Here is a 17,509-nt window from a genome sequence, read left to right on the forward strand (position 1 = left end):
AGCACAAGTTGCAGCAGGGTTGTTCCAGAACTGCGCTGCTCTGGGTGGCTGCATGTTGGAGTAGCTCTGTTGACTATATGTAAGTTTTGCCTTTTTTTGGACATTTTTTTCTTCTAGTTTCTCAAGAAAAACTGTGTTTTTTGGACATTTTACTTTTCTGTTTCTGGTGCTGTGAAGCTTAGAGGATTTTTAGTGGTATTTTTTCACTTTTTGAGCATTTGTTATGATGGGTAACCATGGCAACAAGCTGGTTTACAATCGGGAGCAGCTAATTAACATTGGAAAGGCTGAAATAATACCTCAACTGAAGCCACAAATCCCAAATAAGCTAAAACACATGCCAGTATATAACAGTAGAAATACAAAAATGACACACAGGAGATAAATAATTGCTTTTGATGGGTGCTGTGCATTGAAGCAGTCACTCTGTGAAATCAGTGATATTTATCTGCTCTGAAGGGAGCTGGCACCTGAAAAAGACAAAAGCAAATCTGAATTTGGCTTTATGTTTCGAAAATAAACACAAAATTATTTTAAGAACGAATAAACACATCTATCCATCATCTAATCAATATTTGTTCTTTGTGCTTTAAATGTATTTAGTGAAATTGTATTTAGAAGTTTTGGTTTCATTGCATATTTCTGCAGAAAATACAAATGGAGCATCTCAGTAAGTAAGCAGATGTTTCTCATGTCTATAGCAGCAGAAGGCTGCCGGTCAAACTCTAATCTTCAGTTTAAACTGCAGTTTGGACCTTCTGAGTTTGATAAAAGACACATTGGTAGCGTTTTATGTCCCAAAGAACAAAAGAATAAATAAAAGCCTCCCATATTTTTTGAAAAATGGACAGAAGCCTAAAACACATGCACCAGCGGAGGAGGCATTTATTTCTGCTGAGGAGATGGTGACACCCAGCAGGCATCGCCGCAGGCTGCTGACCCAGATACCTCGAACTCTTTCTTCTTCAACCAACCGGCGTGACAATTCAAAAACCAAAACAGTAGTAATGAGGGTACGCCAAATGCTGCAACATCCGCCTGGCATTATCACCTCATAACAAGCTGATTTCATTGGTTTAACTCAGACTGGTAAAGCTGTAGCTTTTAACTCCAGTCCATCAGCCTGAAACCTGGGTTGATGACCCAACGACTCAGAGATTGGTCTCAGCTGAAAACTGTTAAAAAATGAAACAGAATGAATATGTTGTCTAATTTATTCCCTCAAATTAGGCGTTTTCTTTTATTTTTCATAACTTTAAATCACAAATTAAGGAATTTTGGGGCGAAAAAACTAAACTTGAGAATGTAAACGACTTCAAAGAATGAAAATAAATTCAACAGGACCCTAGTTTTGCATTTATTCCTCTTGTTATTCTTTTTCTCTCTCTAATCAGTGATATTGTGACATAAGCCCTTCAGACTGATGGTCCTGGTTTAAATGGCTGCAGCACAAACACGACCTTGGAGAGGGGGCTCAGCAGACGTGGTTTTGTCTAAAGCTCTATAGAAACGACACGCAGCAGGGACGATAATACTATTCATGATAACATTTAATCTGCTGTACTTGGTAGCCTGACAGTGTTGATAAATGTGGTCCTGGTGTGTGTGCATGGATGTATTTGTGTCTTACCTTGCACAGCGGCTGGCTATCCTTTTACACCGCCTCCATCGAGGTCTGCTCTCAACAATGCTGCAGAACAGTGACAGCAATAATCAAGATAACAATGTACTCAAATCCCAAAAGTAAGTAAGGTTTTATCTTTTTTACTGACCTTTGGTCAAGTTGACGTTCTGGTTTGGGTCTTTAAAACAAAGAAGGATAAAAATGAGGAACATTTTCAACCTTTTAGATGTGATTTGCACTAGACTGGTTTCTCTCATAAGAACATATATTTTAGTGTGCAGCTTGATGGCTGTGCCTCACTCTTTTTTCCGGAGGAGGTGGGGGGAGGGGGGGCCCTCAGGGCTCAGTATTGGGGCCCCTCCTATTTTCCATTTATCTGCTATCTTTGGGATGGGGTTTTCAGAGTCACGGCATCAGCTATCACATCTATGCTGATGACTGTCAGATTTAGGTGTATTCTCTGTCCCTAATTCCTATTCCACCTTCCTCAGGATCCACCGATTTCCCTCTTTCCTATTCACTCTCTCTCTCTTTCTTAACATTTTTTCTTTTAAATCGCAATTGCTTATTCTTGCTCATTTTAAATATATTTTTAAACATTTTCAAAATGCTTTTTTTTCTATTTTTACAATTTTTGTATTTTTTGTTTTTGTTTTTGTGAAGCGCCTCGTGATTTTTATCTTGAGAGGCGCTATAGAGATGATATTTTCTTCTTTCTTCTCCTTCTTCTTCTAATTTACCGTGAATTGAACCGGTGTGAGATTGGACGCAGGATTTTCAGTGGTACCTCAGATAAATGCAGTTGTTAAATCATACTTTTTTTCAACTGCGCCATTTGAAACACCTGAAGCCAATACTGAAACACTCAAATTTGGAGTCTGTGATACGTGCTTTTAATTCCTCTCATTTGGACTACGCAAATTCACTGTTCATTGGTGCTCCTGCTTCATCTCTGAACCAGCTGCAGATTGTGAAGAACGCTGCTGCTAGATTTCTGACGACCACAGAAGAAGTCACATCCCGGTTTTGGCAATCTACCCTGGCTGCCCGTGACTTCAGCGTGTGATTCAAGATTTCACTCTTTGTCTATAAGCCATTGAATGGCCATGCACCGTCCTACATATCAGAGCTGCACACGCCCTACATGCCGGATTACTTGTTTTTACTGCTTGTTCTTTTTTTCTTTATTGAATTGTTTTTATTCTGTTTTATTATGACATTCTGTAAGATGCTTTGGTCAGAGGTCATATGCCCAAATGCACGGTTACAAATAAACTGTCATGGTATGGTATGATTTGAAGGTTTTTAAAGTTACTCATCAGTCATTCACCTGCATTCACACGCCTGATGTTCAATAAACACAAGTTCCACTTTAGCCACCGTTGGAAGAATCCTCATCACCTGAGGACACAAGGGTGAACTGAACAAAAAGTTGAAACAAGAGAAATTGTGTGTCCATCAGTTCATACATTCAGGGTGATGTTGCGTTCAGTGATTGGACGGCACTCGCATCCCTCATCTCCGCAGCATCCAGAGCACCGCCTCACCAGGACCGAGGAAGGCCTATAAAGGTACTCCACCTCCCAAGGGAACTCCTGCTCCAGACCCACCAGCTGGTCCATGGGCTGGCAGGAGCTCCTCGCCAGCACCTCCAGAAATCCCACTGCTACGAGAGTCTGGGTCTCACATCTTTACATCACTTTTAACTGGCAGAAAAGGCTATTCAGAAAACCCTTACCTTTGATCTGCCCATCTTCTGGAATCTGGAAAAAAACAATTCAAAACTAATTAAAACTTACATTTAATTTATTAATGAGTTAAATCCTGGCATTTATTGCATAAATGCACATCACCCACCACTTTATGTCACAGAGCTAAAAACAAGACATGTTGATAAATTCCAGTATTAGGTGAAACAATCGTGGCACGCAGTTGTTTCATGAAGCAGATGCTTCCTCTAGTGGTGACCAAAGGTACTACACTTTATAGATGTTACCAAAACAATACAATTTATTATGAACCCCATACTTACCATAAGGACTCTAAAAATGAGAGCAAACATGACAACCCTGCAAATTTGGAAAACACTCCCATAGATATAAACATAAATACTCACCAGTGACAACCTCGAAATTTGAACCACAATAATTTGGACAAATAAAGTAAAATTCCCCTACTTACCTCCCTACGCACCTTAACGCTACCGAAACCCAATTGATTCTGCCACTTTTTACTCTTAAACACACCCCTCTTCTAACCAGGACCGAATTCCCGTAAAGAAACCAATTTAGAGCACCTAACACACAGCAGTGCAAACCTGAAGGGGGCAGTTAGTGATGCAAGCATTCGGGGAGTGTTTGACGGACAGTGCATTCAAATTTCAGTTAATCCTTATATCTTATCTTTTAAGATGTCAAACACTACTTAGATACAATGGCATAACCCGAGAATTAGCGGTCACAAAATAAAACAACGATCAAATATCTTTAGGTTACAACATGCTGTTTCTAAAAACTACAATAAAACAATATTTTTAAGTTAAACATTTTAAAACTCGTCGTCTTCCTCCGCTTATCCGGGTCCGGGTCGCGGGGGCAGCATCCCAACTAGGGAGCTCCAGACCGTCCTCTCCCCGGCCACCTCCACCAGCTCCTCCGGCAGGACCCCAAGGCGTTCCTGGACCAGATTGGAGATGTAACCTCTCCAATGTGTCCTGGGTCGACCCCGGGGGCCTCCTGCCGGCAGGACATGCCCGAAACACCTCCCCAAGGAGGTGTCCAGGAGACATCCTGACCAGATGCCCAAACCACCTCAACTGACTCCTTTCGATCCAGAGGAGCAGCGGTTCTACTCCGAGTCCCTCCCGAATGTCCGAGCTCCTCACCCTATCTCTAAGGCTGAGCCCGGCCACCCTACGGAGGAAACTCATTTCGGCCGCTTGTATCCGCGATCTCGTTCTTTCGGTCATTACCCAAAGCTCATGACCATAGGTGAGGATTGGGACGTAGATCGACCGGTAAATCGAGAGCCTGGCTTTCTGGCTCAGCTCCCTCTTCACCACGACAGATCGGCTCAGCGTCCGCATCACTGCAGACGCCGAACCAATCCGCCTGTCGATCTCCCGATCCCTCCTACCCTCACTCGTGAACAAGACCCCGAGATACTTAAACTCCTCCACTTGAGGTAGGACCTCTCTCCCAACCCGGAAACTCTTTCAAGTAAACCAAGAAACTAAAAAATGTTTTGAATCATTTGGGCCAATCAACAGCTTTATTTATGTCTTTTATTCAAGTCGAGTGGCTGTGCTCTAATTTACTAATCAGATTGTCAAATGATTAATTAGAGCCCTATTTGATCTGTCCTTATTTTTGTTTTCCTAATCTGTTTTTATTCATCAGAAACTAAAAACAGGAAGCAGGAAAACCAACTAATTAATAATGATACTAACTGGGTTAAATTGACCTAAAACAAGAGCGGGATGTATCAAGTTTTCTTGTTTCCCACAATGAAATGACTTTTCCATTGTGATAATGTGCAAACAAGTTGTTATTGATGCAGACTTTCTGCACACATTCATGCACCACTGAAACCAGTCTACTAAGATGCTTACCAGTGATGGAGCTTCCACTTCTGAACTGTTGCCCTGTGTCAAAACCAACGTATGCACAATATATATATATATATATATATATATATATATATATATATATATATATATATATAGATACAACTTGTACTGTAAAAATAAAGTCTAAGCAGCTGGATGAGCCCATAGGGCTCATGCATGCCTGAAGAAATGTTCCACATTTTCAAACAAAAAGAAAATAAATACATGAAAAGCAAAAATATGTGAAAAGTAAATTTTTTCTCGAGTTTACAGTTGAACCACAAGTGCTCACGAATAAACAGGCTGGTAAAAATTCTTACATTGGTGCGGAAAAGGTAATAATTCCCTAAACGAGCGTGTGAGTTACCTGTGCAGGTACCAGCTCCAGCATCAGGACCAGCAGGAGCCAAGCAGTTCTGAAGAGTTTTCCCATTCTGCCGAGGATGAGGTTCCTCCTGTGTGCTCCAGAAACTAAATAAAGCATCAGACAAAGAGAAAAGGGGGAGTTCTGGAGCAAAGATGGGAAGAAAATCACGTACCAGCTGGTGAGTAATGAGGGTGAATTCTACAGAAATGTTTTTGTAACACGTTTGGTTTTGGGTTTTCCGGAGGAAATCACTTTCTTCCATCATGCTCGTATCCTCAGAGCTTAAAATCTGGACAGATTTGAGATTACATTTACATTGCAGATGTGTATGTTTCAAAAGTCTGACCAACTTGAGTGATTTATTGTCCACGTTAGAGGAGAAGACAGAAGAAAAGCCAAGAACTTTACGTTCTGGATTAACACCAACGTGCTTTTGGGGAAACGTGCCATGAAGTGAAAAGAGACAGCTGTGATTGTCGTGGCCTGACTGTGACACTGAAGAACCCAGTGGTGTTACAAGGTCACAGCAGAGAGCGCTCCAGGGCCTCCTGCCAGCAACCAGACGAACAGCAGCTCGGCTCTGGAGGGGATGTGCTGCAGCAGACCAGGGCTGTGGAAGACTTTGCTTATTTTGTATACACATTTTGAAGAGTACAAATCACAAAATAAAAATAAAAAACATTAACTTTTTTTTTTTGCATTTTTTTTAAATTACTGTAAAAAAATCTCATTTTAGTAGTTTGCAAAAACCTGACCCCTGGTCTACGTGTGCCTCACCGAAACCCAGTGACAGGATTCTAAAGGATGACTAAACATTTTCTAAATGATGCTGATTCTTGACAGGAAACAATCCCCTTCCTCAGCTCCAAAATCAAATGAGCAGCGGCTGCTTCTTGTCTCTGGACACCTGACCCGTGACCAGATCCCGGTTCCAGCTGGAGGAGGTTTCCCTCAGCTGGAGCAGCAGCTGAACTGTGCTGCTCTTGAGGAAATTCAAACATAAAACTAGAAATTCTGGCAAAGACTCACTCACAAGGAGGAGGAAGTAACATTTTTCTGCCTGTTTTTAAACGGCTACATCTAAAACTACATTTAGTTAAAATCTCACCTACAAATCAGCAGAATAACTTTTCCATCTCAGAGCGGGAAAACACTCCAGATGGAGTTTGTGTCTCACTCGAGGGCTGAAAGGAGCCAAACTATTTGATTTATCATTTTTTATTTTCTGCCCATTTTAATCTTCCATAGATGCATCGTGGGTAATGCTACTAGATTTACAGGACAGGTTTTAAAACCACCTAAAAGGCCAAACGGGTGCATTTCTGCTCCAAGATGCACAGAATCCACTGGCATTTTGTGCACAAACAGGATCTTTGCGATGCAGGTTCCTGTGGTTTCATCGTGATGTTTTGTCTGATGTGCATGAGAACAGATAGATAAAGGTTTTTTTATTTTTACTTGAGTGTCTGCACAATGCTGCAAAAAAGCACACAGACACACACTTTGGATTTGGTGGCTGCCATTAAACGACATCAAACTTCACACGTTACCTGATGGGGTTTCTGCAGGTTTTCTGTGTTTCAGACTTCATACTTAATTTGAATTTCTAATTGTGTTTTTACTTTGTAGAAAAAATTATTTATTATTTTATTTTCACATCAATAACAAACATAAACAACAACATAAACCCGTGGCTCCCTTGCCTCGCATGTATACAAGTTCAGATTCAGGTGTCCGTTCGCGCAACGGTGTCCCTACACCAAAGCTCCAGCAAAGAACGCAGAGACGTCCGGTCCAACATGCAGTAGAAAACGTTTCCACGTCCTGGCGAGGGCTTCATCCCTGCAGTGCAATCGACATGTTAGACAGTCAAGAGAGGCATGAGCACAACCCTCCACCACTGTGTTTTGGAGGGGATCTTGTCAGCTACCCAGTTCAGGAGAAGACACTTTCTGGTACAGAAAGTCAATATGCTGTGGAGTCTCCTTTCATATTAACCACTGACAACCGGATCGACCACTCCCAACAACAGAAATAAGGGATTATTAAGTTCGCAAACAAAATTTTGTTCATCTCCTCTCCGATAATCCGCCAGAATTGCTTCACCTTAATACAGGACCAGAAACCGTGAGTACTAGAGGTGGGCAATATAAACGATATAAGGTAGAAACGATATAAAAGTAGGTAATGATAGTTTTTGGCTATATCGTAATACCGCGATATCGCGATAACACGTCATTAAGATGTATGCCCTGCTGACACTGGGACAACAGAACGGCAGTGACCGCACGCATGGAGTGGGAAGAGGAGGCCTATAAGTGGCATATATTTGCCACATGAGGATATTAAAAAGCATGTCATTTTGACACATATAAACAGAGGAAAAAAGAATATCGCAATATATATATCGTTACCGTACATGCTTCAGATTATATCGCAATATAGATTTGAGGCCATATGGCCCAGCCCTAAAGAGTACCAACCTCAGTTTTGTATTTCAGGCACTGTGAAGATGCGGTGGGGTTAAATTTCTGCCTTCGGTAGGGTGATATATGAGCTCTGTGAAGAATCAGAAGTTGGGTCGCTTCAACCCTATTACATACACTTAAGGTTCTTACGTTTCTCAAAGCAGTGTTCCAGTCGTCTTCGGTAATGTTACAGATGAGTTCCTTTCCCAAAGTTCCCTCAGGCAGTAAGTTTCCCTTGTTTTATAAAACGTACAAATAGAAGTAACCGACCTGGCAGAAAACACCTGGCGCTCAGTATCGGACATATCCTGGTGCGCCGGAAGTGTACTTTTTTTTTTATTTTGTGTCTTCATTTTTTTTTATAGCAGCCCCCCCCCCCCCCCCCCAACAAGGATGCCAAAGTGCTCCACATTGTTTACATTTTTTTTCTCAATTAAAAATTTATTTTGCTTCAAAATTAATCTCTAAAATCTTTTTATAATCAATTTTTGGTCATTTTTGATTTTCCTAGTCAGTCGGTTGTGGCGGCCATGTTGGATTGGGCTGACAAAATAGTAGATGTGCTTCCAAGGACATATTCCTGAAATTTTCATTTAAAATCCTTCATGCGTTAACCAGATATTTTGTTAATCTCACACTCACTAACACACATTCTCATCTAGCACGTGTTGTGAGGACCGTCGTTGACCTCCATTCATTTTAGTGACTGGATTGTGCCTAATCCTAACCAGTCTATTCCCAACTCTAAAACTTAACTCACACCATTACTTCTAAAACTAACGAGTGGAGCTCTGCAACATCAGTACCAAAGTGAGGACCAGCAAAATGTCCTCACTTTGGTACTGATGTCAATGGTCCTCACTTTGATGTATAGATAGGTACACACACACACACACACACACACACACACACACACACACACACACACACACACACACACACACACACACACACACACACACACACACACACACACACACACACACACACACACACACACACACACACACACACACACACACACACACAAATCAGCTCTGAAATTTTATTGGTAGTACTGACGGTTTACAGAGTAACACATTAAACTTATTTCAATGGTCTTTAACAATCAGGAGTGACTGACCTGTTTAATGCAGACAAACACACACACAAACACACCTAAACCTGAAACACCTGTGTTTGTGTCGGGCTTTAGTTCATTTAACCTGATCTAATAATGGGTAGAAAAGCTCCTGTTTACAGCTTCTTACATAACAAAAACATCCCACAGCTCAGGAAAAACAATAAATAAGTGCAAAAACATTAAAAGGTCACCACTGAATTCTTAAGAAGCGGTATGAACATCGTCTGATGATGAATCGATGACTAAACGTCAGTGTTAGGTTTCTGCCGACTGCTGCACGTAGAAACCAGACGGCTGCCCCAATGTGACTGCAGGCATGTTTACTTTTGAAATCTCATCACCGGAAAGAAGCTCACAGTAATGCAACAGTCTGAAAAATCCTCACAGTGGATTTATCCCAGAAGCTGCTGCTAAGAGTGTGTGTGCTGGGTCAGCAGGGTCACGTGTTGGGTACATTTAGCTAAATAATAAGCAATTAGTCCCCTAAAAGTTAGTTTGGGGAGCAGACAGTGTGTGTATTAAACACATTAGCCGGACATATGCTGAGATTAGACTTATGGATTATGTGAATGATCTACTTCTCAGTGGAAAAAGCTCTCTTCATCAGTGGAGGAGGGGTCTTTCCTGCATCATACAGACACTCAGGAGGAGGGGAGCTCAGGCAGCACCAGTCTGGGATCCGACCCATCTGGTTGTAGTAGTCCCGTGACACCGACCTGCTGCCCAGGATGTCCTGGAGGGCTCCAAAGATGGCTCCTAGGAAAACCAGAGGAATGCAGAAAACTCAGAAAAGGCTGACTGAATGGGTTCTGATACGAGCTGATGCAGGAGAACGATTTATCCACAGAGCTGTTTTGAAAATTTTGCTGATTCTGTCAGTCAGCAGGAACTAATAACAGTTCAGCTGAACATGCTAACGCACCCCCGAGCCACGCAGTGCAGTTGGGCTTGGCGGGTGGAGCGTGGACGCGGAAGTTCCTGCTGGCCAGCACGTGGCTGTACTTGGGTTTCTCCACCAGGAGGCGTATCTCAGCCAGCAGGCGGTGCAGAAAGCCGGGCAGCATGGATGTACCTCCAATCACCACCAGGTTCTCAGAGAGTACTTTACGTGTGTCGATGGGGCACTGATGAACAAAAATAAAACAAAGTTACACTCTTAAATATCTGATTAGCACAAAAACATCAGAATGCAATTATTTTACCTTGACCAGAGCATCGAGAATCAATGTGGCCACACTCCTCTCCTCATTGTCTTGTTCAAACATGATCTCCATCAGAGAGTCCCTGGAGGAAAAGAACACAAAAACTTAAGTGACCTAAATCGTTACTGTTAACTAAACACGGTAACAACAAAGAGGGTTTATATGGAGATTTCTTCTTTTTTATGTGTTTGTGTAAAAAGAAACAAGAAATGCCATCTGACTGATAAGCTAACGGCTAGTCTGAGTGATGCCAGATCGTTCTGGCCTACACCTACTCGTCCCACACACACCTCCTCCCACTCATTTTGGGGTCAATTTATGAACATTAATGCAGAAATACCCCTCAAGCTAAACTGACGTGCTGGTAAATTATATGATTACTACAATCCACTGTGGGCTAGCCATTAGCTTATCAGTCCTGAAGGACATGAGGTCCATTCCTCCAAACTGAAGACAATCAGGAAGCTAGGATAGTAATTATTTATGACTGAACAAGACAGTTAAAGACAAATTCAGACTGGTAGATTATAAAACAAGCCCCAAGTTTTGATTTTTTTTTTTAATTTTTAGGAAATTTTTTAATCATTAAAAAAATCTTTTCATTTTAAAATTTTTGTTCCTGTGACGCGCCTCGAGAGGCACTATTTAAAAGATCGTTATCTTTCATGTTACCTGATGAGTCCTCTCACATGCAGGATTTTCTCGCCATCCAGAGGATAATCAACATCTGGACAAGGGGCTGGACGCTACAAAATCACACAAGTTATACACAGATTTCACTACAACAAGCTTACTTAGTTCACAGATTAAATCCAACTAAAAGATTAAAACTACTTTTCTTTTACCTCAGTTGTTCCATTCAGGTTAAATGTGGCCTCCTGGATCTTGAGTCCCCTCTGCAGGTCACTGACAAAACACGTCCGAACTGCAAAAACAAAAAAGCATATGTGATCAAACTAAAAGTAAAAACAAGAAAACTCGATGGACAAAGGAGTTGGTTTCCTTCAAAACAAACTACAATGTCTGCCAAAAACCACATTATGAAAAATCACCAATCAGTTATTTTATATAGCTCATTGTTAAAGGCACTTTACGGACTTTTGAATTTTTATGCTCGCGATTGCCCCCTCAGGCCAAAAGTGTAACAGCAGCTTCAATAGGAGGCTCGTGCATGAGGCACGCATGCTGTACGTGCACACTCCTTAACGAAAATAACAGCTGAGACAGTCCCATGTGTGTGTGTGTGGCCCGGAGGACAGGAGAACGCGCAGCTAATTAATTAAATAATGTGGTTCTGTACCTTTCTCTTCAGCACAGCCGACAAAGGTTTATGATGGGTCAGTCCTCCTGCATGCTCAGATCATTCCCTTCCCTTGCTTGAAAAATTGTTCCAAAATGAAAGTTGAACCCACATCTTTTTTATCTGTGAATTCAATGCCGTTCGGCGAGTCTCAAATAAAAATTTGGGCATCTTACTGTAAAAACATATACCATTAATGTAAAAAAGAAACTCTAAATGAACCATGTTCACACCCAGAATCAAACCCAGGTCTTCTGCATGAGAGTCAAACATCTTACAAGGTGAGCTACACTCTAGTAACATTCACAGTATCTGTAACATTTATATCCTTGATGACAGCTGAAACAACGTCAAACCAAAGAACGGTTCGAAGCGAAAATGGCTATTTTGTTGCTAATTTGCAGGAAATATCTAGAAGAAAGTTCTACAGAAAGTAGCTAAGGGTCCTCAGAAATGTAGCTAGCTTTGTCACTAGGCGTTAGGAACAGCGACAAAGTGGCGCTGCCTCTCTCTCTGCTGCTAAAGCTACGGATAGCAAATGCTACGGGCTATGCCTGAGCGTGAACGCGCATGAAGCAGCCTGCTCGACCCGAGCATCTCTCTTTTTCTGTGATTTTACAGAAAAACATGCAATCACAGTAAAAATGCCAGGGCTCATTCTACAGGACCAGGGTATTGCAGGAGAATGTATGAAGAAGACATTTATTATTTCTATACATGTTTTGGCTGTCAAACTTCCATAATGTCCCTTTAAATGTCAGCTTGGCTAACATGACCCCCTCCCCATAACTATAACTAAATAATTCAGCTGAGTTTGGACTCCTAATGCAGCCTTTGATGGGAATTACAATAAAAACCTTGATGATGCTCTTTGGAGACGAAAACAATAAAATAGGTGGAGTCAAACACACCTTTAATGTCCTCCACTGTTTCTTCTGGAATGGTTCCTGATGGAAAAGATAAAAGTGGGAAAAATTTATGAAAATTATTAAATTATTTAAAATGTTGCACAGAGCTCAAAGGGAGTTCATAGTTGGTCCATTTTAAATTAGGTAATTAAATCAAACGTCAGTGAAGTTAAAGCTGGAATCCAGAGGTTCCCCTTTTAGGAATTATGTAGGATTTCTTAGAAATCCGCAAACGTCTCACCCCTACTGCACACCGGAAGCATCGGCGGCGCGGAACGGCAGCAAAATGGTTTACTCGCGACAATTAGTACACACCGGGAGACTCTCCGCTGCGCTCCTCAATCGATCGCAAAATCCCTCGAGTTTATGCCGTCCGCCATCAAACCCAAAAGAAGGAAATCATGTCAGATATCGCTGTTTGATGTCATATATGATGCTGTTCCTCTCCACTGCCAGAATTAAAGCCATGAAAAACACACCGCTGCACTTCTGGAACAATACAAGGAGTAAATAAGCCGCTAGGTCACTTGTATTGACAAAATCTACGTAGACATGAAACCGCACAGCTGCAATAAACTTACTTTGAAAATTACCAGGATTTTACACTGAAACAGTGTGTGATTTCCTGTCTGGCCCCGTGTTAACTGCGGAAATTGTTGCGTCCCAGAAGCGGCTTTAGGCAATAACTCCGGTCAGCAGACTTGGTAAAAATGCTAGTTGAATCACGAACAAATGTTCCCAAATAATTAAAATCCACAAAACCAAATGAAAAGTTTTAAGCAAAACAACGACCCAGAGGTTTTCTGACCGAGCAGATGCATAAGAATGCATGAAATGACCACTTTGAGATGAAGCAAGGTGGCAGTTAGCACTAGCAGCTAGAACTAGCCGCTATGCTAGTGGATTGTCAATTTAAAGTCATCTTGATTCTTGTTTGAAATTATATCAATATTTTATTAAATATCGATATACTGCCCAGCCCTATAGCACTCCATTCAACGTGAGTCGACCGCCGTTCAGCATTAGCCAATAGCGATAAACATCTGCTGACATACAGATGTCAATCAGAGTATGTGCACGAGCGTCTGTATAGGCAGAGGCAGATGTGGCAGCATTTCTTATGGACAGCTATGTCTTTGAAAAAAAAAATTATATATATACACACACATATATGTATATGAATTTATATACATGCCATGCAGAGCTAAAACATTTTGCTTTAGCTACTGATCCACTGTCTAAATTTCTAGGCAATGAATAAATAACAACGTGAGAATAATAACTGTAAAACAATGTGTTTTAGCTCTGTTGGCAGGCTAGAGGTGTGTATTTATGAACGAGAGGCGTTTCTTTCAACCCTAAATACGGCAGTAATAATAACGGCTTATGGTGCAATACATTAGTCAGCCTCTAGATGGTGCTGTCAAAGAAAACAAAACTCCTGATTGTAGCTTTATGTCCGCCTGTTCCTCATGCATAGTTACACATTATATATATATAAATTTAAAAATAAAATAAACTATGGAGGGTGTATGTATATGCAAAACCTTCCAAACTGAAAAAAGACTTCACTCAGATGCTGCACAGAAACTAGTTTTTCATGATGATGTAAATGTTATGATAGCTTTGAAAAGGTCTGCCAATATAAAAAACGTAAATGGTTATGACTTTTATTTTATTACCGATAGCTACTGAGACGTTCTGTCCAGTAGTGCTGTCTGTGTCCACGGTGCACTGCTCCACGAGGAATGCGTTTAATTCTCTACAATATAAAAAAATAGATCATCAGCGAAACAATAAGACAATCTAATATAATGGACGACAATGGCAAAAGCAGACATGTCTATGTGAGTTCAAAATGAGACAGAACACAAAGTTTTTCTGATTTACTTACTTATGGATTGCTTTCCCACCAAGCGGCAAAGCCTCCCAGGCTGGAAGGATGGGGGTACACTCATAAACCTGATTCACCATGTTAAGGTGGATTAAATATGATGAGATAAAACCTGCTCAAGCCCCAGAAAGGTAGAGAAGCACCATGCTACAGTGTTGGGATTGACCTCAGATCTATAAAGTCTTTGATTTTACACGTAGAATCGTCTTTTGAATCTTTTAAGTGGATCTGAACCTTTTAATAGAACCTTTGCAGCACAAAAGTTCAAAGAAAGATTTGAAAAATCCAAGCAAAATGATGCAAGTAAAGATAATAAACCCGAATGGAGCACCATTCTACAGAGGACAACGAGTCAATATTAAGTAACACAAACATATTATTGTTAACATGAAACTAAACGTCAAATGTAGCACGCCTTTGACAAAGATCCAATAATAGATGCCCCCGTCTTGCACCTTCAGTTCTATGAAGAATAAATAGATCTTTAAGTTACAAAAAACTAAAGAAACTGTGATAACCATAAAAATTTACTGTGACATTTTCAGCATCTAACATCCTGCCTCGAGAGACTAAAGTCAGTTTTATATTTCCCCCCGAACCATCAGGGAATGAACTATTTGTGATGGATACCGGCAGCACAAGCGTCTCCGAGTATCCGCAGTCCATCACCAGTGCAGAGTTGATACCTAAAGTCATGACGGCCATGAGGTGACTTGGTGCAAACAGCACGGAGGGCACCTAGAATTAAAACACATCAATCAAATCTATATAAATGTAAACTTCATAACTCCCCAAAACCAAACAAAGCTTATTCCACAATCCTCTGAAATGCCATATGAATAAAAATGTGACTCAACTCCTATCAAACTATAGTTTTAATATGTAATTGCTGCCATTTGTTTAAATTATTGTCCAAGAAATCTGACCAACCGACTGCAATGAAAGTACATAAACTAAAACCCATAGTTGCTTCTTCTGGTACCTCAAACTGTTTGAAGAAGACCTTGGTGAGGGTCTCCCTGAAGTGAGACGGGCAAAGGATGGACTCGATGATCACCACTCTTCTGTCGCGAGGGTTTACCAGCAAGTGCCTGATTAAGAGAAACAACGGAAAAGAAAAATAATAAATAAAATATTGAGGTACATTTGAAGTTATTGGACTACTCAAAAACATTTTTGAACAAATCTCACCTGAAGTACAACATGTGGATAAACTCTTTGAGGATGACATAAAGCTCTTCTGTGTTGATGTTGTACTGAACCACTTTGATGGCCTAAAAGTCAGACGACACAAACCGTTAGACAAATGACCCAACGCCACACATTACTTTGACTGCTTCTGCATAAACTAATCATTAGTGGCTCACTTGTTTCTGTCCAGGTTTTCGGATCTCGCTCGGAATTATGAACCTGGGCCCCGTTTCCCCTGCAAAGCCGCATCTGCAAGAAAATGTTTGTGTCAGCCGTGTGGATTTTTATGGTTATTTCATAACATTTAAAGCAAAACTTCTTCTACAGTTAGTCAAATTTTCATCAGTTCCTTTATTATATTGGCTTGAGTTTAGGAACTTTTAAAATGAATGTTTTATTCACGCAGTCACCTATGAAAGTACAAATGAAAGAATACAAAAAAAATGGAGAGTAATTTCTAAAGAAATGAACCAAGGAGGTTCTGCAGTGTTGCAGAACAACATTGCAGACAAAGAAACCTTTATCTACAAAAGAGATAGATCCTCTTGATCTTCATGTGACTTGCTCCAAGACAGTTTTCCTTTGCATATCTATTATGAATTAAAAGTACACTGTAAGTGGTGTGTGTCTTTTACATTGGTGTAGAGATGATACGGTTAAGTTTGGTATGGGTAGTGAGGTTTCCTGTATAGAAGCTATAGTAAAATACACTCCAATCTTCACCCTTCACTCCCCCTTTTTAATAAAATGTTAATTTGCTTTTAGTGACCTAGTGAGCAAAATAAACTGTTCACTTTTACATTTTTAACTGACTAAGCTTTAATTGAATTAAACTGAAGAAAAAAAAGCTAGTTAACTCTGTCAGATTACATGTAAACAAATCTGATTGTCCTGTTTCCTACACAGCATGTAAGGAGACTGAAATTTGTCATCATAGATTACACGCCATTTTATTATTTAATAATTCGGATTTTTCCGGACACAGACAAACTTTGATTATTGTTTTAAATATAACAGAAACTAAACAAAGTCACCACTATTTTGTCCAATATGTGCATAGGTGATGTGTATTAGCTCTATAAATTCTTAGCTAACACTGACTCTTAACTGGACGAATTAAATCACTAAAACGATTAACCTTAGTTTTGGGCTCTAAATCGACTTTTAAGCATAAACTGTCTACTTCAAGGTTCCCCAAATATAATACAGGTAAATACCAGAAATATAAACGTATGCTAACATGTTTGCTAAATATTAGCATGCTAACATGGTAGCTCAGTTAGCAAGACGCGCTAACAACATACTCACTTTGTATACGCTGCTCCTAAATCGATGACAATCGCAGTCTTCTCTCCTCCACTCCCCAAGCCATCAAATATTGGCATTGTACTGATCTACTTCCGAAAATTATCTTTAATACTAACGCCGAAAAGAGCCAGCTTGCATCTTCTTGTTCAATGCTCTGTTTTTCTCTTGGGGGGTGTCTACAGGGGCCCTAAGCTGGATTTTAGGAGCCTGAGGAGCGCCTGAGGAGCGCCTGAGTAAAACGATATATATATATATATATATATATATATATATGCTGCCACAGCTGCCACGGTAACTGCAGTCTGTGGCAGCCATGGCAGGTGCCGCTGTAAGCCGTGGCAGCTGTGGCAGGTACCGTAGCAGCCGTGGCAGGTACTGTGGCAGCTGTGGCAAGGACCGTGGCAGCTGTGGCAGGTACCGTGGCAGCAGTGGCAGGGGCCGTGGTAGCTGTGGCAGATGCCACTAAAAGCTGTGGCACCACCCGGAAGTGTCATGGCAGCAGACAGTGGCAGGGGCT

The 17,509-nt window shown here is 40.8% G+C and overlaps 1 protein-coding gene and 1 long non-coding RNA gene across 2 annotated transcripts; both read right to left on the reverse strand.

Moving 5' to 3' along the window:
• Positions 1 to 336: 336 nt before the first annotated feature.
• On the reverse strand, positions 337 to 1,901 carry LOC139066359 (uncharacterized). The gene is made up of 3 exons (XR_011519258.1): positions 1,773 to 1,901; positions 1,631 to 1,690; positions 337 to 470 (listed from the first exon to the last, which is right to left on the reverse strand). It is a non-coding gene; the product is annotated as an uncharacterized lncRNA (long non-coding RNA).
• A 7,196-nt stretch (positions 1,902 to 9,097) lies between these two features.
• On the reverse strand, positions 9,098 to 17,209 carry actr10 (actin related protein 10). Its single transcript, XM_015948116.3, has 13 exons — positions 16,993 to 17,209; positions 15,861 to 15,933; positions 15,685 to 15,767; positions 15,476 to 15,584; positions 15,124 to 15,231; positions 14,494 to 14,561; positions 14,282 to 14,361; positions 12,603 to 12,638; positions 11,237 to 11,316; positions 11,064 to 11,137; positions 10,392 to 10,473; positions 10,112 to 10,313; positions 9,098 to 9,945 (listed from the first exon to the last, which is right to left on the reverse strand). Exons 1-13 carry the CDS (start codon positions 17,067 to 17,069, stop codon positions 9,764 to 9,766), a joined length of 1,254 nt encoding a protein of 417 aa, XP_015803602.1. The 5' UTR covers positions 17,070 to 17,209; the 3' UTR covers positions 9,098 to 9,763.
• Between the last annotated feature and the right edge of the window lie 300 nt (positions 17,210 to 17,509).

This window comes from Nothobranchius furzeri, chromosome 2 (genome assembly GCF_043380555.1).
Source record: "Nothobranchius furzeri strain GRZ-AD chromosome 2, NfurGRZ-RIMD1, whole genome shotgun sequence".
Classification (NCBI taxonomy): Eukaryota; Metazoa; Chordata; class Actinopteri; order Cyprinodontiformes; family Nothobranchiidae; genus Nothobranchius; species Nothobranchius furzeri.